This window comes from Symphalangus syndactylus, chromosome X, assembly GCF_028878055.3.
Source record: "Symphalangus syndactylus isolate Jambi chromosome X, NHGRI_mSymSyn1-v2.1_pri, whole genome shotgun sequence".
NCBI classification, from domain to species: Eukaryota; Metazoa; Chordata; class Mammalia; order Primates; family Hylobatidae; genus Symphalangus; species Symphalangus syndactylus.
Genome location: NC_072447.2, coordinates 45,244,078 through 45,269,399, shown reverse-complemented (window position 1 = coordinate 45,269,399; position 25,322 = coordinate 45,244,078). Strand labels below are relative to the sequence as shown.

Genomic DNA, 25,322 nt, shown 5'->3' with positions numbered 1-25,322 from the left:
TAGGGGTAATGACTGGAGTACTGTTGAAGTGATCAGTGTTACAAGCCAAATGACCTGTCAGTCTAAACCCTCCTGCCTTTGTGTCTGAAATGTGGATATGTCCTTTATTAGCAAACCACATTACAAGAGAAGCAACTTGGGTTTGCAGCTCAAATACCCATTACTTGTGTGATACTAAGTATTCCCATGTCATATATTCAACTGAAATTGGCTGTGGAATAAGTAATGCTTCTTGGTTCTTGGCAAAAGCAAATGAAAATCATCTCTGGAGAAAGCACTTTTATTCTAGGCTCAAACTTTTATTTATCTCTAGAAAATACTTGTAAGGTCAATTTAGTACATAGTAAAAAAAAAAAAAAACATTAAGCACACAAGAAATCAAGGTGGAAAAAGAAAGAAATCAAGGTGAATGAGAAGCAAAAGAAATAGCCAACCGCAGAAGCAGACCTACGATAACATCATATTCCAGAATTATTAGACAGATTATTTTTTAAAATTATGTTTATGCAGTTAGAAAAATAAAAAACAACATTGAAAAATATCTACAGGGGACCACAAACTTGAGAAGTTACCTTAAAAATGATCAAGTAGTATTTCTAGATATCAAAAGTACAATAATCAAAATTTAAAACTTTATGGGTTTACAGCAGACTGGCAAGAGAAATGGCTACCCAGACAGTAAGGCAGAAGGAATTAATAAGAATGAAGCACAGAAGGATGTTTTAAAAAGATATGGGGCAGAGAGGGGGGAACTAGGGAAGGCCTGTTCAGAGAAATATAGATTGAAGAAGTCTAACATTTATCTAACAGAGTTCTGAAAGTAGAATAGAGAGGGAATGGAGAAGAGGCACTATTTGTTGAGAGAATGACTGAGAAGATTCCAGAGCTGATTAAAGACAGTAAATCATAGGTTTAAGAAGTCCAGTGAATCCTAAGCAGTCTAAATCAAATCCTAGAAACACAGCACAAGATAGGAAAAGGATAGATTATCTTTAAAGGAGCAACAGTCGTCTTTACTATTGACTTCTCAGCAGCAACAGAGATAGACGAAAGTGGGGTAATATTTCAGTATTCAAAAACAAAAGCAAGACCCCAAAACCTTTCAATCAAAAATTTTATACTTGGGCCAGACGCAGTGGCTCACGCCTGTTATCCCAGCACTTTGGGAGGCTGAGGCGGGCGTATCATTTCAAGTCAGGAATTCGAGACCTGCCTAGTCAACATGGTGAAACCCCATTTCTACTAAAAATACAAAAAGTAGCCGGGTGTGGTGGCGTGTGCCCGTAGTCCCAGCTACTTGGGAGGCTGAGGCATGAGAATCGCTGGAACCCAGAAGGCAGAGATTGCAGTGAGCTGAGATCATGCCACTGTACTCCAGCCTGGGCAATAGTGCTAGACTCAGTCTCAAAAAAAAAATTATATTTAATGAAGATAACTATCAGGAATATGGATTTTTTTTTAAAAAGGCGTTTTCAGACAAACAAAGCTTGAGAAATGCACCACCAACAGCTAAAGGAAATTCTAAGGGACATATTTCAGGCAGAACTAATCCCAGATGGAAGATTTGAGATGAAAGAAAGCAATGAAGAGCAAAAAAGTAGTCAATATATGGGTCAACCTATCTAACAATATAAAAAATTAAAACAATCCTATAGGGTTGAAAAAAACAAGCTATAATTAAAACTCATGAATATAGTAACATATAAATCAAATGATGGTATTTTGAGATTGTTGAGATCATTGTCCTGTCTGGGATGAATGGTATTGCTTACATTTAGACTTTGAAAGAGAGAGAAATAGGCAGACAGAATCAACAGGGCATCATGAAAACAGCACAAAGCCAGGAGGTTTGGATTCTATTATCAGCTCTGCTGCTAGCTATATGGCCTTTAAAAAGCTACTTTTCTGGTCTACAAAATCAGTTTGCTTGTCTATTAGATGAGGCTTTGGAACCAGATGAATTTTAAAGCCCCTCATGATGATTCTATGAGAAACAGGTTCTCTAGAAAAAAAAAAAAAAATCAATTGTCCTCCTCCTTTGAAATTTTATCAGTAAACACCTGCATTTCACTTCTGGCTAACTTTTATGTATCAGTTCAAAAATTAAAGCTAAATATAGTCTCGCTCAGGTGTGTAGTTGGCTTACCTTTCTCGTTTGTTGGTTTTGTTTTCTTTTGTTGTCATCTAGTAGCCAAAAAGAGTAATGGCAGTTTACCAAAGCCTTAGGAGTAGGTAGCTCTTTGGATATTAGGGAGCATTTGCAGAAACAAGCTGTGAAAAGCCAGCCTAGCTTTGCAACCATTGTTCTTTCTTTCTTTTTTGTTTAACTCATTAATCGAACTGATATACACCTCCTTTGCCATCTTGCCTTCTTTCCTTTCATCCTTTTGCCCTCCTTCTTTCTCCCTCCTGTCTTTGCAGGCTAATAATAAGCCGGAGATCGAAGCGGCCCTCTTCCTAGACTGGATGAGACTGGAACCCCAGTCCATGGTGTGGCTGCCCGTCCTGCACAGAGTGGCTGCTGCAGAAACTGCCAAGCATCAGGCCAAATGTAACATCTGCAAGGAGTGTCCAATCATTGGATTCAGGTATTCGGAACAAAAAAAATGTCATTTGTTTCTCATCATTTTTCACCTTTTTATGACTTGATCTTTTATCTCCCGTGCCAGTTGCTGTTAGTTCGTCCCTCTCCAAAGTGGGAGAGAAGGTGATTGGGCTGGAACATCGATCATTCTTGTCACCCTCCTGATCGCTAGGTTATTTTGGTGGATCTCACTTATTAGGCTGGTGTCCCTTTCCACCTTCACTCTTCAGCCCTTCAGAGCCACATTTTGGGTTGAGCAGGCCAAAGTGCGTGTCTTCACGGAGGTATTACAGATGAACTGTACCTCCTCCTTCCTGAAACCAAAACATTTTTACCATCTTTCCTTTTTCACGGTCTTTCCTGTTTATAGAAACTTCCCAAGAATCAGTTATAAAACTGAGAGATGATTCTATTCTGGGAGGAACCATAATAGTAGCTCAGTCTCTCATTCACTTTGCACCATTTTTTTTTTCTTCCTTAAGTAACAAGAATTGTTTTCAGCATCTTAGAACTTGCTCCTTTATCTGTGAATCTGATTACATTCTTTGTATAGTATCCCAGTGAACTTCTAAAGGAATAAAAAGTATGCAAGTAAATGGAAGATTCACAAAGCAGCTAAAAAACGACCAGTCCTTATACATTCATAAGTGAAAGAGATAGGAAACGTAGCAGGTTATTCTGATAGTCTTAAAATATCATGGAAAACAAGGCTAAATAGATCTTTAGCCCTGCTGACCTGTTTGGGGAGACAGGATTTTTAAAAATGAATTAATCTCACTTAACATTAATCCTAAATCCTAATTCTGAAACTGTGATGTCCTTAAATATGTGAATCAACATCAAGGTTTCTATAGTGATGAATAAGCCACAAAGTTGTAAACTAGCTATATGGTCTATGCCTGTGCAGAATCCACTTAGCAGCTAAGTAAACACTCTTTTCCAGTTACGTGTGAACTGGTTTTGTTACTTTATTTTCTAATAACTACCTTGTACTGTTGCGTGCTTTTTATTCATAGTGCTTTTTTCACTTCTGGTGTTTATCCTTCCATAGTCATGCTGTTTACAAAGAGGTTTTACAAAAACTTTTAGAGGTTTCTGAAGCCTAGATAGACAACAGTGAGTAGGTACTGCTTACAAAGGACACCTTCGTTCCTTCCTGGTTTCTTGGCAGGTAAAAATGATACCATGGGGGTGGGGAGTGGGGAAGGGAAGGCACAGTGACTGCATTAGATTTCTAAGCTACCTTTTCTCTGCTTCCTTAGCTAGTGGGCTTTGTATACAAGGGAAATTTTTATAAAATAAAGAAGAAGAATGCCTTGGAGGATCTGAAAGAGCACTTTCACCTTCAATTCTTTTGCCTTTATCATATGTTATTTTAGGACTCAGCACTTCTCATTCCTCCTTCCCCCCTTTTGAAAGATGGTTGGGATCTAAAAAAGATAGCTTTCCTTCCCACTTCCCCATATGTGACATAAGAAATATGTTTATTTGAATTGGCTAAGGTTCTTATCTGAGAAAGCAAAAGGCAGGAGAGTATGAAACAAAGAATATCGCATTCTGATAATGGAGGAAATGTACCAACTAGTATTTACAGATTATAAATTCTTCCATCTAATCCAAATTTCATTTTCTCTTGGGGCTTCAGTTATCATTTGTAGGTAATGTGGTGAGAGATTTCTGAAGAGATAGAGATAAAAGAGGTCATTCGAGTAACTGTTTGAAGATGAATTGTATCAGTCAATTAGAAAACATTATTAAAGCGAGGCTTGTTTTAATTGAAAGTTCTTGTTCACATTTCTTTTGTCTTGTGAAATTGCTTTATCTTGACAATTTTTTAAAAATAATTGCTTCAGAAAACTTTTGTCCCAAGATGGGTAAGGGGCATGCGCAGCATAAGTCTGTCTCTCCTGGAAGTTCTTTTAAATTTGACTATTTGGTTTTCAAAAGACTGGAAATTTGCCAGTACCTTCCTACTTAATCTCAAAGAGTTCCTAGTGGAGTTTAAATAAGAGCTGAGTTTTTCTTCCCTCCTTCCATGTGTTTATAGGATAATCTTTCTGCCAAAATGTTTTGATACTGTAGGAGAGGCACCGGAAAAATCTGGAGGTAGGAAGTTAATCACTTACCTTGCGGGACTAATGAACATTGCATTCTGTTTCTCAAATCAGAACGTGGTAGAAGGTTTATTAAAGAGTGTTCTTTGGGAATGTGATTCGAAGAAATACATATGTGTTTGTTTTTGCTCTTTATCAGGTACAGGAGTCTAAAGCACTTTAATTATGACATCTGCCAAAGCTGCTTTTTTTCTGGTCGAGTTGCAAAAGGCCATAAAATGCACTATCCCATGGTGGAATATTGCACTCCGGTAAGTTTGACACCTGCCTGACATGAGAGTTAGTTCACCTGGGATAAATTTCAGTTTTGTACAATACTGCAGATCATGTATAATGCTGTGATTTGTCACTTCCCCAGATGTTCCCCAGCTAAAGTGGCTCTCAACTGTAGGCTTCAGGATTTACCCTATCCCTGGTGCCTAGGGGAGTGCCTGGCACATATGGAACATGATAGACCCTCAATAAATATTGTTGGATGAATAAATAGGGTTTTCATTCTGTGTGCATGGTTGTATTGAAGACGTTTTCACATTTATTTTGCACAGCCTTAGAGGTTGTGTGGGGCGATCTTATGGCCATGAGGCATGTTGAGAATGGGGGATGGTTCTAGGTTCCCCCAAATTCATAACCTACCACTTTTAATCAATGTTGCTTGCCTATTATCTGTCCTGCATACTAGTGACATTTTAAAAATCCATTTTATATGCTAACACTTACTAAATGCTAGGCATTTACCTTTTAAACTACCCTGTGTAAAATAAGTACTGTGATTTTTATCCCCTCTGTACAGATGAGGACTCTGAGATCCTGAGGTTAAATAACTTGCTCAGGGTTCTATAAGTAAGAGTTGAAGCCATCTCCTAAGATGTTATCTTAGGAAATGTTAAGTGGCCAACAGAACTGTGAAAAATCACTGGTGAAATGGCAAGGATGTAGACTTGGTGGCCAGACAGACCTGAGTACAAATCTCCCTAAGAATTAAAGACAGGCTCCTCTCAGGTTTGTTTTCTCTGTTGACTGTAGAGCCACCCTTCGTGTTTCTCTTCTCTTTGTTTAATTCTTGCAATCTCCTCTTCTCTAAACTTTACATCGTTGCTATTCAAGATAGGGTCTGTTGACCAACAATCATATGTCTATTGGCATTACCTTGGTCTTTATTAGAAATGCAAAACCGCAGGCCCCAACTCCTGATGCTCTAAATCAAAACCCGCATTTTAGCGAGATCTGCAGCTGGTTCCCATACACAACAAAGTATGAGAAGCTCTGCTTTAGAGCATCTCTCTCTTCCATCATCAGAGTGATCCTCCCAGATATTTGCCTTTCTCACTTTTTTTCCTCTTACAGAGATGGTCAGTGATTGAGAATGTACCATGCTATGAATAGACCAAAATTTAGTGGGTGAAGCATGCTATCATTATGTACTAAGTAGTTTTTAAAATACCATAAAGTGTGGTAAAATTTAATGTCACCTTTTTGACCTTAAGACCTATGAACTACCATTTATCGAGTAGCCTAGTAAGCTTGTATGTTTCATTTGTTTATCATAACAACGTGTTGAGGTGTTGTTGCTCCCATTTTACTGATGATCAGAGCCTCTGAGAAGTAAATAACTCACCCAAATTAGTACATGCCAGGCCTGGTTTCAGAGCCCCATTTGTCTGATTCCAAAGCCTTTGCTCACAACCACAACACTCTCCTTGATTACAAAACAAGTGTCATGGGGCAGAAGACTGGAGTGGTCATTAGTTTTGAAATCATACTGTCCTAAATCTGATCTCACCGTGATCTCCCTTTTAGACTACATCAGGAGAAGATGTTCGAGACTTTGCCAAGGTACTAAAAAACAAATTTCGAACCAAAAGGTATTTTGCGAAGCATCCCCGAATGGGCTACCTGCCAGTGCAGACTGTCTTAGAGGGGGACAACATGGAAACGTGAGTAGTGGCAAAAGCAGAACAAACTCTTGTTTGATGTATATTTGAACTCCTCTCAGCTGAACACCCTCCTTCACTCCCAAATGCAAACAGTCTCTTCTATTTCTTTGTTTTTATTTACATTAGCTGAAAAGAGAAAAATAAGCTGATGTCCAGTTGCCACTTTCCCATGTCACTTGACAATTTCTTTTTCCAAAAGTTAAAGTTTACCTCACGGGAAAAAAAAAAAAAAAAACCCACAACACAATACAGCCACTAATTGCTTTATAAGCCTTATAAGAAATATGGGACTGTTTACAAATGAGTGAGTCCAGTGTTTCATTTTGATTTTCCTTTCTCACAAATCAGTAAATGTGTGTCTTTTTGTATCTCATTGTGTGGTCATATCTAGTCACTTGTTTCTACTCAAAAGAAAATATAGTCACAGGAAACTACTGCACAGTAAGTAGTAATGATTCTCAAGATCAAAGGGGATGTCTTCACCTCTTTTCAACCTGCTCCTCTTTTTTGCCTTAACTCCGATGGCAGTCACACAACTGTTTGTTTTTCTTTTAATTCACTTTACACCTTGGTTTGGCTATTGCTTTCCATGGTTCATACTTAATTGGCTGGATTTTATTTATTTTGACCTTTCCGTAAATTTTTTTGCGGCTGAGTTTGCGTGTGTCTCTCTTCACCACCTCATTTTTTGTTTTGCAGTCCCGTTACTCTGATCAACTTCTGGCCGGTAGATTCTGCGTGAGTACTTTTGCTGAAGGGTGCTGCTACCACCAACACATCCGCTCGCTTGGTTTTCTTTTGTTCTGTTTATTTGTTTGTTTTGTTTTGTTTTGTTTTATGGACATATTAATTCCCCTTCCTTCATTTCAGTTTTTTTTTTTCTTTTCTTGATGAGACTTTGAAAGTACCATCTACACAGATCAGGAGAATCAGAGTGGGTTTTTTGGTTCCTCCACCAGGTGAAATTCAAACCAGCAGAAATCCTGGCTTGAATTCAAATTATAATCAAAGAAGTTATTGGAGTTTTAGCTGTATTCCTGGGAGACACGTTTATATATTTCTTCATATAAAAGCAAGGAAGAACCTTCTGATTACATAATAACATTCTTTAGCCATACTTCTTGAGATTCGATGCTTTTTAGAATCTTTAGGGTCTGTTATAAGTGGACTATTAAAAATCAGCAGAATTCATTTTAAAGTATGATGTTGAGTTTGGTTGAATAATTTTAATGAGGTGTGCGGACTGTTTATCAGGTTATGCCATGCTATTTGACTAATCATCATATACAAGGGTTTCTAAATTTTGAACTAAACTCACTTTGCTCTCTTCTCCAAACTAAATATTCAGCTCATAAACAATTATACATTTGCTCTAGGAGGAAGGTATTTCTTTGTTATTACTATTGGTGTGTATTAATAATACTGAGGTTAGATACCAGCAGATGATTTGTCTCAGAGTTTACAATGTTAGAAAACTCTTTTTTGGGGCCTGTGATTTCTATATTAGCCAACAAAGTGCCTGTTTTAAAACTACATTATGTAGGGTTGTTATAACAAACTTTTGATATTTCAAAGTATGCTTTATTAAAATATTTATTGAAAATCGGATGGCTCTATTATGTATAAAGGGGAAATGACCAATTCGGAAGATAAGCTTGTGTAAGAATTCAACTTCTTTTTATTAAATCTTTTTTTATTGTTCCACCATGTAACTTAATTTAAACGAGATCCTTTTTTAACAACCCTGTTGTGATAAATGCAAATTATTAATTGAGGTTTATTTTCAGTCTTTAATGGGCCTAAAGGAAGTAGAAGGCTACTCTTTCTTTTTTAAAACTTCGTTATTGCGCCCCTTAATTTTGAGATATGGTAGCTGTAAGTAGTATATTATCTGATTTATTTAATCATCATGCTTAAAGAACTTTGGGAGTTATTTAGATTCAGTTATGTCCTCTGCCTCTTGGAAATTGTTTTTCCTAACGCAGGTAGTCTGTTATAGAAGTTATAACCTTTCATAAATAAGAAACTTTTAAAGAGTTGATACGCTACAGTTTCAGCTTGATTGGATCCTGATAAGTGAATGCATTTACTCTATGTTGAAATAAGTTTAACCAAGTAAGAAATCCAAACGACAAATATGCTAAAGAACAGTTGTTACAAATACATAGATAAGACTAGCACAAAATAATAAACAAAGAGTAATTAATAGTCCTTGAAAGGCAAAAAGGAGCTACACGTAAGCTAATGAGAAAAAAATTATGACAATCAATTTAACTTATTTTAAGTAGAAGATTTTGTCTTTCTTAAACGTTGAAATACTTTAAAATTAATAACATCTTTTATTTAAAAACATTTTTTAACAACTAAAACACACCTCCCGATTTGCCTTTTTATGAAGAATTGGTTAGATTATTCAGAAATAGTGGGAAGTTTTAATTTTGAGGAAGAAAAGAAACCTAGCAGGCTAAATAAAGTCTTGTGTTTTCTGTAATAGCAGTAATTGTATTTAAAGTATTTATTCATAGGATTATAAATACTATATGAAATATATTACAAAGCCATCCTATTCCGGCATAAGAGCCAGGTCCTAACATGTTTTATTTTGCAAGAATTTTATCTGATGTTAACAAATCCTATGATGATTACAGTATTTGATCCATTTGATATGGATCACAGAATGTGAAAGTTTCCAGAGATACAGACTGTTTGGTTTTCCTTCGACTAAACTCTTATTTGCTTGTGTTTGTCATATTATTTTAAACTAAAGCTAACATAGGCCTTTCTGTTGTTTGTCCGTAAGTGAGCCAGTCCAACAATATTCTTTGAGCGATTCTGCATTGAAACCTAAATGAATGTCAACTTTCAATTAATAGAGTTTTCATAAACGATAAGGTGGTGGTGGGTGGGATGGAATTGACCAAGTAGGTCATTAACTCTTATAGTAAGTAATCCTTCTGGGTATATGGTTTGTATTTAGGAAATGGGAAGTGGGGAACAGTATTATTACCTTCTTTTGGAAGTGTTTTAGAAGGCTTTGCACTTAGTTTTGTTTGTGGAATAAGTGGCTTTGTATTTTTACTAATTCTTGGTTTTTAAATGATTCATCTCTGACCAGTACTCCCTTTTGGCTCATTTTCTGGTTCAATAAGTGCCTCTTTTTGTGTATATTTTTTAAGATTTCTGGTTATTATAAGTTCTTGTGCTTATGCATGCTGTGATAGGCGCCACGGATATTAATAAGAAAAATAACATGGAATTATCCTTGAGGCTAAGAATTAAAGCTCTGTATAAGATTTTCTGTATAAAATGGTATTAAAGCATGTTGGATTTATATGCCTACTTTTCTTGGTGTACTTATGCTCCAAGGTCTTAGGCTTTCTTTCTTCTATACACTTCCAGGATAGCAACTATTATAAGGGAAAACACTACTAATGTATTTTCCCTGGTGGTAGGCTTTTTGGTTATTAAAAAATATGTAATTGAAAGACTGATCTGTTCCAAAAGATAGTTCTTATAATACAAATAATCCAAGTATTAATTTATCTTGATCTGCAGTAAAGATTTCAAAACAAACCTTAGCATTTTTCTGATAATGGGGTATGCCAGGGTTCTAGAAGATTAACAGATTAACTCTCCAAAAGTATAGTGAAGATTCACATGGAAATCTTTGGATCTGCTTATTAAATTGAGTAGTCATCCTTTTGTTTCCTCTTGACAATTTTAAACGTCTTTATAACTCATTTCAATTTGATTATGATTACACTTGACCTACATGACATTGGTTTCATAAATAAGACCTTTATCTCTCAGGGAAGAATTCCAGTTCCCTAGTTATTTGCTGTAGTGTGTTGTAATTATCTTACTGTAGTATATTAAGAAATAATGAATTTCTGGCACATTTTCTAATGCAAGCTTAGCTACTGGTAACTACATCTTTTTCTTTTTTAACGTAAGAAGAAACAAACACATTCTCCTTAGTGTTTCAACCAAGTCCTTCAGTGTTACTTGGACACTGGGCTAAACCAGGGTCCTCTCTGAATTACATTATCGTTGACTTTTGGATTTATGCCTTTACCTAAGGGCGTTCTGTGTCAGCAGAGAAATGGAAGAGACCTTTTGTGCTATTCCAATTAAAACAAAAAGTACAAGCCTAAACTGGTTTTCAGAACAGATGGTTTTTTTCCTAAGGTTAATCCAAAAGATACTATAAAAACTTCAAGGATAATTAATAGATCAGATATGAAAGGAAGAAAAAATGTTAACCCTACCAGAATTCTAGCCTATGGAGATAAGAACAGATAGGTGTTTATATACAAAAAGCATATAGACTATTCCTGCTAATGATCTCCTCTTATTTTCTCACCTATGTTTTAGCACACAGTATCTCTAAGAAATATTTCAGATATCATGACATTCTATGAAATTTAGTCATTCTTTTTTAAAACCTCACAATATAATCCAGGGTCATTCTATTTTGTGCTAGAAATTAGTAGTATAGTCTTGCTGCTGAATTGGAAGATACATTTCTTCTTTACAAAATTGCATAGATCAAAACATCTTGATACGTGGAGTCTTAAGAAGTCTTGTACTAGAGTAGCCTCTTTGAAGCTAAAATAATTGTAAGTATCTAGGCAAATGTACAGCTTTGATTCAATAAGAAGAAAGCCTATAAATGGCGCAGGTGTAAACAGTGTAAAATTTTAAACCACGTAGTGCTAACACAATTTCAGAACTATAGGATGTGAGAAATTACAAAGTAGGAGGACAAAATGCTTCCTAGAAACTGTCTCCCCCAACCTTTTCTATGATGGGAATTTTCCACAGAAGCTTTTGGCCTCTCTTCATGGCTTTTAATAAAAGCAGAAGTATGAGAAATCATCTCTCAAACCTGGATTTTAAAATACTTGATAATATTTAAGATATAGGAGCAACTAAATGTATACATTATCCATAGAATTAGAATAAAAGCATTCTAGGCCATGTGTATAACATAACTGTGTGGTGGGTTTTTTCTCCATTAATGGATGGTATCTGTGACTAATCACATTTTCTGCCTTATAGGCCTGCCTCGTCCCCTCAGCTTTCACACGATGATACTCATTCACGCATTGAACATTATGCTAGCAGGTATGAGACTAGTTGAATGCCAGGCAAATATTGATTGAAATAACTAACCAAGGAAAGCTAACCTATAATATTTTAAACAAATCTTTTCTTTTTTCCCCAAACTTGTCTGATTCCTACTAATCAACTTGCCCTCTAACGTGCATGCCGTTCCACTGCATGTTGTTTTTGGTCACCAACAAGAGCATTAGTCCAGAATAATCTTCCCTAACCCTGGCTTTTAAACATTTCCGGTAGCCTTGCTATGTTTTTTTATACTGAGCACATTCACCAGATTGGCTTACAAATAGTCTAACCTCCTTAGAAAACTGCTAGACCAGACATTCATATATGAAAAAATGATACTGTATTATGTGGAGAATATGAAAGCATCAGCTTTCCATTTGTGTATTTATTTTACATGATATACTGTAAAGAAGAGAATAATTAATTTTCCTAATCCTTGGACTTTTCTGTCTCACCTTCTTTGTGTTTGAGATGATTTTTATACCTAAAAACTGAATTACTAATTTTAAAATATTTTATGCTTGTTAAATCCGTAAGAGTTTGGTTAACTTTTTTTTTTTTTAGTTGTAAAAAGCAAGCAAACAAACAAACAAAAAAACCCCTGTATAATTGCCTGAGGTGAAGAAGATTTTAAAGGTAAAAATTGGTGGCAGAATGTTTAGAGAGCTTACTGTGCATCCATCTTTTGTCAATATTCTAACTGCTGGACATGTTTACCAATCGTGAAAAGCATTAGCTAGCTGTGTAAGTCTCATCAGTGGAAAGTAGTAATTGTCTTAAAAGACAAGGGGTAGTGTAAGGTAGGGAGTGCACTTACTGTTAGGGAAGCTTTTCTTCTGAAAACAAAGACTTGTTCTCAGTGAAAGCAAGATCGATCTGTAGGGGGAAAACAGTGAAATAAAACTTTCCTTAGAATTTATATCATAAATGTAGTGCTGCTAACTAGCTGTGGTCTACCACACACTGCCTCAAATGGTTAAGCCAACACACACATCCTTTAATTTGAAGGATTCCTTTCTCTTCTTGCCATGATTTATCCTTTAGTTTTCAGGAATGTTCGATTAGGTCTTGAATAGATTCTAAGACGTCACATAAGTTTTAATGAGCTTTTACGTTTTTTATCAGGCTAGCAGAAATGGAAAACAGCAATGGATCTTATCTAAATGATAGCATCTCTCCTAATGAGAGCATGTAAGTATCCCATCTCTTTTTACAAAATGTTCCTGACAATGAAATTGCTTTGAGGGATTTGGAGGTAGGATAGCCCAGAATATAGGAATTAGCATCATATTCATTTGATCTTTTAAGGAGCCATTCATTTACTTTTTTCCTTTAATTCTTAATGCCCTGGCATGGAATGAGCTCATCCAAATTCTGGCATTATTAGTATTCAGAGTAGCAGAAATAGTTTGCCTTATTCTTATTTAAACTTATTTCATACCATATGATTACAAATTGCAGTCCCAAGTACTTATAGTAATGCTTAATCTTTGACCAAACCTGCCAGGTATTTAAAGGGATAGGATATCAATTTTAAAGTCATGGCTGAGTACTATTTTCTCCACTCATGGGGAGTGGAAATGTGATCTTGATATAGCATGGCTATTCACATATGGTAGGTTAGCTGGGCATTTTCCTTCAGAAATCCAAAGAAGTAGATTTTTGTGATTTAGCATCTTCACAAGATAAATAAAGTGAGGCAATCTTATGAAGGGTTTCCAGAGGAGAAGTACAAATTCAGGTTGCAGGTTGTTAGCAGGATGATAAGCCAACCCTGTTAAACTTTAAGGACGGAGATAGAGTGGTGCCAAAAGCAGCAGGGAACACAGCTATGGCAGGGAAACTGAGGCTTCATTATAGAGTAAGGGCAGTGTTCACAATACAGAGCATGAGGGAACATTGCCATGAACCAAGTAAATACTGACCAGGGCTTGAGGTAGAGAGAGCAGACATTGAAGCAAATATGAAGGAAAAAAATAAGGATTTGCCAACTGAATAAATAACATAAAGAGAAGAAATCTAGTCAAAATATTATGATGCCTTTTTAGTTTGATAAAGTATGGATATCTCACCCATCTTGGAGAATATAGACAAAGGGAAGAATAGTAAATTTATCATATGTAGTTGGTGTGGCAACACAAAGTCATGCTCAGATGAGAAAAGAACCTTCATAAGGATTAGGCCAAAAGAAATAGTATCAAAGTGGCATATATATCACTGGTTATTGAAGACATGAAAATAAATAATCTCATCTGGTACATAAACGATCAAGCTAATAATAAAGAATCAAGTCAACCCTCAGTCACTTGTATATGACTTAGTTCCTTCAAACAAACAAACAAAAAAGCCTTTCCCCAACCATAACTGTGATGCCTTCTCTTTCTTAGCTATGGGAAAAAGTATTAATGGCTCACTGATTTTGATATTAGAAGCTCTAGCACATTCAAATTAATTCGAGTTGTATCTGTGTAACAGTGGCTGTCATTCATTGACTGCCTAAGAGAACAGGAAGAAAAGTGTAGTTACAACTCTAGGTTATAATTAAACATGGGAAGTTCTAGCAGTACAACTTCAGAATTTGGAATGAGTGTGATAAATTAGGTGGTAAAACTGCTTTTGTTTGATTTTAAAATAAAATAAGCTTTAGCTTATTCTGAGGACATAAAATCCATTTTGACTCAATGTTGGATGGCAAAAACTCATGGCATTTTAGGGGCAGGTTTGGGGAAGTGGTTTGGTAGATTGGTTGACTTCACTTAAATGTGTGTTTTTAATACCCAATAATTGTTTTTAGTCAGCTTTTCACATCTAAACCAGGTAACTGGCTTGATAAACAAAAATAATTCAAATGAGGAAGACTTTTTCCTAAATTTCTGATATTTTTCAACTTAAGCGGGTATGGAGAGGAGAATATTAGTGTATCATCTTAGTGATATCTAACCAGAAACAAAGAGCTTTAGCCTGTCATTACGGACAGAATAAAATTCTTATAACTTGGAGGTAAACAGGCCTTTCGGGAGCTTGGAGCAATGCATTCAGAAAAAAGTTTGTGCTGTGTATTATAGAGAGTTCCTAGTTTCCGGGAAAGATTGCAGCTGCCTCCCCAAATAGAAGGCTTTTTGCCTCCTTTTCCCCCAAGATTAGTCCTTAAAACCATTATGTATAAATTTAAAAATAAATAAAACTTATATTTAAAAAAACTCTGCCCTGAGGAATGAGATGTTCAGTCTTCTTTTAATCAGTCACCTTAATGGCTTTTTTCCCCTCAATTTTTGTTTTTCTGTCTAAACAATAACTGAATGAAACAATCATTTATCTCCAGTTTAATTGTTGTCATTCTGCCTCAATGACCTATATAAGTTAAAACTGACTTACTGAAGCAATACTTTTTGGTTACATTGCCTTCCACTTAAGAAAATATTTCCTCTGTTACTTTTAGAGCTGCAAGGTATTTTTTCCTACTCAGTACAACAATAGCGTGGGTTAGTGAACAGATTATCTTGACAGGCTTGGTGGCCAAAGCATTATACAGCCATTATTATATCTTTTAATATTTTTTAGCTATTGACTAACATCCACGTAGAGTCCCAGTATTTCTGTAATTCTGCCTTTCATTTATCCATGTAAATAGGCCAATCAATTTCATTTGAAAATTTAAGCAAGAAAACACTTTGAGTTGTTACCAATAGAATGGTAGATCACAACCTCAACAGTATCAAAAGGTCTTTAGAAGCAGGAAAAAAGGTCTAATTAATTGTTAAGAGCAAATAAATGTTTCTATTTTCAAATACACTCCTGAGTCCCTAACCCCCAAAGCAAAATAAGGGGGGGAAAAAACCAAAACCTTTGATTTTATTTTCCAGAGATGATGAACATTTGTTAATCCAGCATTACTGCCAAAGTTTGAACCAGGACTCCCCCCTGAGCCAGCCTCGTAGTCCTGCCCAGATCTTGATTTCCTTAGAGAGTGAGGAAAGAGGGGAGCTAGAGAGAATCCTAGCAGATCTTGAGGAAGAAAACAGGTGAGTTTTCTTTCTAGCTTTGTCATTGGTATGCAGAGTGCATACACTTGCACACACAGAAAAGTGCCAGGAATCTTCACTTAGAGTCATTTTATGTCTAATTGTTTTCTAAAATAATCTGTTTAGCTCCATTTGCAGATTCTGTTTTTTTTTGTTGTTATCTGAAAGAAGACAATGGATGCAATAGTATGATGAAGAACTCATATTTTAGGTGTGAAGGAATTAATGCTGATGGTGGTATTTGACTTGTTGCATGTGTCTCCAAGGCTTTGATTTTATATTTCAGAATAGAATTTAAGAAAAAAGTAGGTTATTTAATTTTGTGATTATATGATTTTTTTACATGTGTTTGGCCGTATTATCTACTTCAAACATTTAAGAAAGTAGGGTTATTGGCTTGGTCATATTGGGAAACCAATTGTTTCATCTTATTTTTCATCATCAAATACAGAAATTATTATTTATGCTCACCATCATAGCAGGTTAGTGAGACAATTCCAATTGTCAGCCATCACCTGTAAAAGACAGTCATGTAAAAATAGCAGAAACTGTAGAAGAGAAAAAGGCTAAAGAACTCTCACAATGACTGCAGGGAGGACAAAGATGTAAACATCTGGGGTATTGTATTGTGTCAGGATAATGCAAATCATTGGACTTTTAGTTTTGTATTACACTTATTATGTCACAGGTCCCTTGGTTTAAAAAGTCTTCTCACATGATCACTTCTAACTCACAATGTGCCTTCTTCAGACAAATGCCACCAAGCAAGGATTTAAAGTAGATGTTGTTCAGATTTGTGGGTCTTAAAGTACTTTCATCTCTTTGGTTGAGCCCAAGGCACCAAAAGCTCTTAACGTAGGCAACACAGTGTGTCTGAGATCAGTGCCCTCGGGAGTATGCCACTTCAGGATGAAAAAGCAAGCTGCCACTCATCCATTGCTTCCTGCTGCCACTGCGAGCCTTCTAGCTCTTAACACCTCTGACCTATGGCCATAGTTGCTTATCTGGTTGGCTTCCCTTTAGTCTCTTTCCCACCCTTCCAATAAATCCTCCATACTGACTCTACTTGTACATCTTGCCAGAACCAAGACCCATCATGGCATTCCCCTTTCACTGGATTTCTGCATGTAGAAAAAAATCAAGCTTCTTAGCGGGGCATCCAAACCCTTCCACAGTATTCTCTTGACTTGCTTTTACGATGCCATCTTCTTTTGTTCTCCCTGTGTTCTGGCCATGCTGTTGTAGCTAGTATTTCTGAATACATCCTGCTCTCGTCTACCTTTGGGGTCAAGCTCAAGCTTGAGTCTCAGCCTAACTGCTAACCACTAACCCACCACTGCCATATCTGACAAAGGAATCCCACCTATCCTCCGTCACATTGCTCAGAATAACTTTCCCCATGGAGCCCTGCTAGATTCCTGCAGTTGGAAGAAATCTGTCTTTTGCCTCTATTCCCAGAGCACTTTGGACCTTTCTCAGAAAATTCCTTGACAGTTTGCCTTTTTATCAGTTATTACCAGCACCTCTCTGTAATGAGCTAGTGTGTGTCTTTGGGGCATGGACCGTATCTTAATCATCTTCATATCCTCCACAGTACTTAGCATGGTTTGAATATTTAAAAATGGCTACTCAGGAAATGTTTGGTAAAAACCTGAAAATACAGCAAGAACATCACATGAGTACCATCCACGAGATAATATTGAACTTTTTTTGTTGTTTTAATGATAGCTTTATTTTTGGCCTTACTTTTAAGTGAAGTAAGTGAAGACCATGGTAGAGAAAACATTTCTCTCCACTTTATTGAGAATAATCAGTAATATCCATTTATGTTAAATCTGTAATTATTGCAGGGGGTCAAAGTCAAATTGGAATAAAAAGTTGGAACTGACACTGTAAATAGAATTTGATGTTACCAAGGAGTAAATATATTTTTGAAGTATATGATTGTGTAATGTATCTTTTGAGCTCATTGGTCAAGAACCCTGCCTTGTTTGTGGTTAGCATGGTCTCTCTCCATACCATTGCACCTGGGTCAAAGAATGTTGGTAAAGAGTACTGATAACTATCATTTATATATCATTTTGAGTGCACTTATACATATTTTAGATCATTTAATCTTCTTACAAACTCCATGGAGAAGAGACTGTCGCCTTTCTGTGAATGAGACACGGGTTCAGAGAGGTTCACACAGCTTGCCCCAGATTTCCCAGTCAGCCAGTGGTAGAACTAAATCGAAATCCAGACTTTTCTGACTCTAAATAGGCAACTCTACCTTCAACCAGATAATAAAGAAGAGTAAGTCTCTGTGAATGTCATTTACATAGAATTGCGGCATATTTCCCAGAATGTGCCTTAACTGAAGGGACTATCTATGAGGACTAAGTGTCCCTGAATGAACCTGTTCATCTGCTTGTAGCGCAGCGATACCACTTTACCCTGGAAGATATCCAAGACCATTCTCCAAGAATGGGATGGTTTGTTCTCTAAAAGAACAAAAAACATAACACCAGCGCTACTTAGAGCTCCAAAATGAGGACTCTGGGGTTGATGCAAATCTTTGTGTACGTTACCTTGACCTTCACGAAATGATCAGGATGAGCTTCCTTCATTTTCCCTTCATTTTGTCCTATTTGACTTTCTACCAAATTCCAAAGAAATATCTCCACAGAGTTCCCTTCCTGAAAACAGCCCGTGTGTTTTCTTTGATCTGCCCTGTCCTGTCTTCTTGCAGTTCTGCGCAAGGAGCTTCAGAGCCCTAGATTTGCCTTCGCTACCCTTGAATTCAGTGTTGCTTAAGGAGCCTTTAATTTGCCATTTCCTGTTGAGAAAACCCAGGAATTCTGTAGATGCCCTCTCTGTGCATGTCTAGCTGGCTGTGTCCCAAGTCAGCATTGGGCTATGCAATCTGACAAATACCAGCATACTTTTAGAGAAAATAAGAAAGGATATTTAAAATTGAGATTGCCCCAAGTCCTTTGGATGTGTACTTATTGATCTGTTAATATATATATATATATATATATATATGGTGTTCTTTTAGCTGTGATTTATCTCCAAATAACAGTTAGCAAAAGTACTGGAGAGCCCCACTCCTGACTAGATATTTATTAAATTCCATTAATTGTTCTTATTCATGACACCTCCCTACAACCCCCTAGAAAAACAGAAGATGGCTGTTTGAGAAGTATCTCAGAGGTATCTTATCTCTGTCTTTAGAATTCCATTTCTCCTGCTTGTTGCACATAGTATTCAATAAATATTTCTTGAATGCATTAATGAATAAATGAATTGAAGCTGAATTTATTTTAATTGTAGCATACATGCATGCACTTTTGACTACAATTCTTTTACAAACCGAATTTCGTAGAGAAAAGCCTTTCAAAGGCTTTTTCTTCTGCTTGCTTTTCAAAATACTCCCCTTTTTCAAACTGCCTTGATTAGCACCAGGCATGGCTTTGTCATAAATTTAGAATGTTAAGAACCCATTTTCCAAACCCCAGGCACTGTATGTATCCCACATTGGTGTTCTCTGATTCTTGGTTTATGCCACAAAGATGAGGCTAAAGCTCTGAGTAAAAGCTAAATCTGACTGAGTTTTTCCCATAGTGCCTCCCATAAGTTTGGATGACTAATGGCGTTAGTGAGATATCTAATCTTTAATATTTCACTTCTGCATCATATTTCTCCCTCATTACCACATATAATTCAGATTCATCTTTATTTGGCAAAGAGCCACTGGATGTTGGGTTTTTGCCCCATTGTGTGTCCTTAGCATTGCAAACTCAAGGTTTACTTTTTTTTCTTGCATTGATTAAAGCCTTCAGTCTCCTGACTTAAGCCCATAGTGTTCAAATACAGAGATGTATTTTTCTCTGCCCTGTCTAAATAAACCAAGACTTGCTCTGAAATTCAAGGTATGATCCTAGCAATGAAAAGGTAGCCTTTCTGAGAGACAGAGACGTTGTCATTCTACTACCTGCATAGCAAATTGATTAGATTGTTCTCAAGTCAAAAAGGTGGCTAAATATTATCACCGTAAAGTCTAAAGTTACAGTTGTTAGTATATGTTATATAACAGGAGGGAACTCTGTAGATTCTTAATACCTACTCAGGACCTTTCATATGTCTTGTTGGGCAGTAAGACCTTATGAAGCCAAAATTTGAGTTTTCTCTTGTTTCTTTAAATTCCTCCAGTGATTGTGCAAGATTATTATTGTTACAGTCAAAGAAGTTCTAGATCAGTTACTGATACCACTGAATTAAAGTAGCTGGAAATCATGATCCCATTGCTTTACTTTGTAATTGACTTGATGACTTTGGACCTAGTCTAGTAGTTATCAATCTTCACAGCTACGGGATGTCTTTATTCAATGTTCTTTCATTAGGTCTTTGTGCAAGTCTCCAGTGATGGTGAAAAGACAGCCAAAATGAAGGGAATCTGAAGAGGTTAGGAATGGGCCTTCCTATGGAATATAAACAAAGGTGTCAGGGTGAGGAATGGCAGAGTTTATTTGAGGGAAACTGCAGTTGTATTACATTTTTTAAGAAGACAAAGAATGAGAGGAGATGAGGCTGGCCAGGTCAGCAACGGCAGGTCGGGAAGGGTGTGGTACCCACTGCAGAGTTGCTGCCTCCATGCCTAGTCTAGGGAGCCACTCAAGGGTGTGAGCCAGGAGTGAGGCCATGATAGTGACATGAATATACACCACACGGGCAGCTGTGTGGAGGGTAACTTTGAAAAGAGCGATGCTGGAACAAGGAAATCAAGTTGGTGGGAGTTACATGGGAGGCCAGGAAAGAGATGATTAGAGCCTTAAGTAAGGTGATAGAAATGAAGTAGACAGGCTGATTTGAGTGATATTTCGGGGGAGGGTAGAGCTGTTTGATTCGGTAGTTCTGCGGGACTAGGGTATGAAGGAATGATTCCCAGGGCTGGTAACTACAAAACAAGATGATAGTAGTTATTTGCAGCTGGGACTGATAATTCAGGAGGAGTTGCAGCAGGTCCATCCTTTAACGTGGTGGTGTTTATAGAGGTCCTTCCTGAAGGGCTGAGTAGCTAGAAGATGATAAGTGAGGTATGGAAGGGGTCGAGTTGAGGTCCTGGTGACATCTCCACGTGTAAATGTCTGACAGTCTGAGAGATAGAACTCTGATGCTTGTAGAAAGGATATAAGCCTGAGATATTAGGTCTGTGAGTCGCCAGCTCACAGGTGGTAGTTGAAACAGTGAGAATGAATTTATATATCCCGGGAGCATGTAGCAGAAGGAGAACACTGGATTTGGTAGAACTCTGGAAGATGTGAACATTAAAATGTGTATTTAATTACTTTTATATTTAGTAGAGAATACATGTATATTATTATACAAAATCCAAAGGGTTCAAAAAGACATATAGAGAAAAGTGAATCCTTCTCCAGCCTTCTCCCCTGGCTGTGGTGTTTCCAGTTCTGGAGGCTACCATCTTTCTGGGTTTCTTGTGTTTCCTTCCAAAGATGCTCTCTACACATGCAAATATTTGCAAACATATTTATGGTTGTTGGGGTTACTTCACACAGTGTCGTGCAGTGTTCACTCTGGTTTTCTCTTTTTACTTAAAAATCTCTGATTTTCACATGCTGGAGAAATGTGCCAGAAGAAGAGGAGGGCAGAGCTTGGGAATGATGGGAGCATTTTCCCACAGGAGGCAGGAGATAGAAGGGTTAGGGAACTAAAGTATGGGAGGAGGCGTGACCTTGAATGAGAGAAGGACTGCCTCTGAAGACGAAGTGGTAGGTAAGGAATTTAGGGTAAGGAAGGGAGGAAAGAAGCATCATGGAATGAATGTTAAAATGTCCAGTAGACATCATTGGAAATAATTCAAGACTGATTCCTACGGCTGTTCCCACGTTTTTAAAGTTGGAGTGGAGAGGAAAGTGTGGTATATGATACATTTAATGAAACTAGGCATTCAGGTTACTTGGTGTATTAGTCCATTTTCATATGGGGCAATTTGTAAAGAAAAAGAGGTTTAATGGACTCATAGTTCCATGTGGCTGGGAAGGCCTCACAATCATGGCAGAAGGTGAAGGAGGAGGAAAGGCATGTCTTACATGGTGGCAGGCAAGACAGCATGTGCAAGAGAACTGCCCTTTTTAAAACCATCAGATCTCATGAGACTTACTATCACAAAAACAGCATGGGAAAACCCCACCCCCATGATTCAGTTACCTCCCACTGGGTTCCTCCCATGATATGTGTGGATTATGAGAGCTATAATTTGAGATCAGATTTGGGTGGAGACACAGCCAAACTATATCATTTGGTGACATGGGCCCCAAAACAAAGGGCTACAGAGCCCTTCTTTAGACAAAGGGAGCAAGTTTGATCACAGAAATCAGAAAGTCAAGACCTTTTATGGCAAGGATGAATAAGAGCTGAAGGGCATACATGCCACATTTAAGAAGCTGTGTAAGAATGGGGTCAACCATCTCAGCTCTACTCAGGCAGGGAGGACAGGAACATGGTAGAGGTGGAATCACCATTATTCACAGGCTCAGTTTCTTACGAGCAGAGCCAATGTAACTTAATTTCCTTCAGTTTATCCAAAGTTAATTGAGGTCTGAGGGGACTGATTCATAGTATCCAGTTCATGGAAGTGAATGGATAACCCAGAATGAAAGTTTATTTCTCCCTCCGTCGTAATTATCTCTCTTTTTAACTGCCTTTATTAAATGTTATCAAGGTTGCCTTAAAGCTTTTTTAGGGGGAGACAGCATCTGGTTTAAGTGCAAATACTAGCTCTATTAAAATGAGGAATATATTCATTTTTTTAGGCACACAGCATCCTGTGTCTTAGAATCCAGTGTCTTAGGAATCACAATAAAAATCAAATTGTGTTCTGGTGAGCTTAGAATCTTGGCATCTAAAATTGGATGTTTGTGAGGACTGCTTCATACTACAGAAAAATTGAAGCACCCCTCTGGCGATTAGAATATTCACATCTTACAAGTGCAGCTGCCATCTCCCTAGAACATGCTGGATAAGAGTTTATGTTCTTACAATCCAATTTCCCCCTTTTTTTTTTAGATTTTTCATGAAGACCCTCATCCTCCTGTTGGCCTTCATTTGCCAATTGTCCCTCTACAGTAGAATTGATTATGGTCATAACTTTCTGTAGCTACTTTCCAAGCCTGAGGATGTAATTCTGTTCAATTCTGTAGGTAGTTACTGAGTACTTAATGTAATTTTAAAATTATGAGACTACAAAGATGAATAAGCATTGGTTCTTACCCTCATGGAGCTCAAAATTTATTTTAAAAAAGTTAAAATAGAAACAACTACTTATATCCTGGTGTTACAAGTGCTCTGGGGGCACAGAGGTGAATGATTTATTTTATCAGAGGGAGTAGGGGGGCCTTTACAAAGAGAGTTTAAGAGTTGAAGACTGAATGGGAGTTTTCCAGTCTGAGAGATGGGGGAAGGATGAGTTTTCCAGACCGGTGGACCAGTGAGTAATGTGTGGCATGGAATGAGGAGAATAACAGGGCAGTGGAATGGTAGGTGGGGACTACTGTTTAAAGGACTTTGTGCATCATACTAAGGAGTTTGGGTTTTATCCTATAAGCAGGTGAATAGTGACGGCTTTTTGAGGTGGGGAAGATTGAGAAAAGTAACTGAACTGGCAGAAAGCTAAAGCCATGGAGATTGGTAGAAGCACAGTGGAATAGTCCATTAAAAGACGCCAGGTTCTTAACTAAGGATGTCTTAGGCAAGTGAAGAAAGGGATGGAGAAATTAGAAGGTCACTGAATGAATGAGACCAAGGGAAAATGGAGAGGCATCGGGTGTTACGGAATGTTTTAATTTGGGAACTGGGAAATGATCATTGAAAAACAAACAAAAGCAACCTAGTGCACCCAGGAAAAACTCCTGATTTGCAAAGGGTTAGTGCATGGAGAGAAAGAGCTACATATCAGACATACTGAATTCTATTTGCCCAAGGACATTCGAGTGGAAATTTCCTATGTTGATTTTATGTATTCAGTTTTCAGAAAGGATTCTTTAAAAAGTCATAGCAATACAATTCCTGCAATATAAATAATAGATCAATGAACATCATAGGGATTAGCATAGTTGATATGACTGAGCTTCAGATTCAGTTTGAGCTTCCCTGTAGCCAGGGAGATAATAGGAAACAAAGATTTGTCTGTCTCTTAATATTGAATTAAAGAAGCATGCAGCATCCTAAAGAAACATCATTGTTTTCCTGGCTCTGCGTAATAATAATAATAACAAAAATAGCTGTCCTTTGAGTGATTGCTATGGACAGGACCTGTTCTTTCTGAGTACATATAAACTCCTATTTAATCCTTAAAACAACCCTTTGAAAGCAGGGTTGTTTCCAGAAGATTAAGTGGCACAGAGTATTAAGGACACTTCATATGGCCAGCAAGGAATAGGACCTGTATTCAAACTTGGGTGGTGGTCCTGAGCTCTTAAGCAGTGTTACACTTGAAGTGATTATTGGCTAGTGTCCTTATCAACATTTTTTATAACAAATCCCAAAGGAAATTTTATGTGGCTGTTTCTCATGGCCTTTGATAATTGTGGAAAGCTTAACATTAAACACCAAAGATAGGATGACAGTTCTCCAAGGATAAAGGTCACTGTTGCCTAAAATGTCTTCTGCAGAATACCACTGAGATACTCTAAGACAAAAAGGACTCCAAGGACAGAAAAACTTTGAAAGCACTCATACTGGAAAGTCATCATTACATTAGCATTTGCATTGAGGAGTTTGGAAGTGAAGAAACCTGATTAGCTTTGTCTAACCTCATGTTGCTCCCGCTTACTTGACCTCAAGCCCGATTGCAATGTTTTTTTTTTTTTTTCTCTTTTTTTTATTATACTTTAGGTTTTAGGGTACATGTGCACAGTGTGCAGGTTTGTTACATATGTATCCATGTGCCGTGTTGTTTTGCTGCACCCATTAACTCGTCATTTAGCATTAGGTATATCTCCTAATGCTGTCCCTCCCCGCTCCCCCCACTCCACAACAGTCCCCAGAGTGTGATGTTCCCCATCCTGTGTCCATGTGTTCTCACTGTTCAATTCCCACCTATGAGTGAGAACATGCGGTGTTTGGTTTTTTGTCCTTGCGATAGTTTACTGAGAATGATGTTTTCCAGTTTCATCCATGTCCCTACAAAGGACATGAACTCATCATTTTTTATGGCTGCATAGTATTCCATGGTGTATATGTGCCACATTTTCTTAATCCAGTCTATCGTTGTGGGACATTTGGGTTGGTTCCAAGTCTTTGCTATTGTGAATTGTGCCACAAGAAACATGTGTGCATGTGTCTTTATAGCAGCATGATTTATAGTCCTTTGGGTATATACCCAGTAATGGGATGGCTGGGTCAAATGGTATTTCTAGTTCTAGATCCCTGAGGAATCGCCACACTGACTTCCACAATGGTTGAACTAGTTTACAGTCCCACCAACAGTGTAAAAGTGTTCCTATTTCTCCACATCCTCTCCAGCACCTGTTGTTTC

The 25,322-nt window shown here is 37.3% G+C and overlaps 1 protein-coding gene across 9 annotated transcripts in view; it reads left to right on the top strand.

Annotated features, from left to right (window-relative positions):
* The window catches only part of DMD (dystrophin), a 2,284,432-nt gene that overhangs the window by 2,216,720 nt on the left and 42,390 nt on the right, over positions 1–25,322 (top strand). For 5 of the 9 annotated variants that reach the window (XM_063634262.1, XM_063634263.1, XM_063634266.1 and 2 more), the window contains 7 exons: positions 2,422–2,588; positions 4,838–4,949; positions 6,496–6,632; positions 7,332–7,370; positions 11,694–11,759; positions 12,888–12,953; positions 15,626–15,784. In XM_063634262.1, coding sequence (XP_063490332.1) covers positions 2,422–2,588; positions 4,838–4,949; positions 6,496–6,632; positions 7,332–7,370; positions 11,694–11,759; positions 12,888–12,953; positions 15,626–15,784 — 746 coding nt within the window. The remainder of the gene's footprint in view (positions 1–2,421; positions 2,589–4,837; positions 4,950–6,495; positions 6,633–7,331; positions 7,371–11,693; positions 11,760–12,887; positions 12,954–15,625; positions 15,785–25,322) is intronic. The other 4 variants (XM_063634264.1, XM_055269132.2, XM_063634268.1 and 1 more) reach the window with 2 other exon arrangements.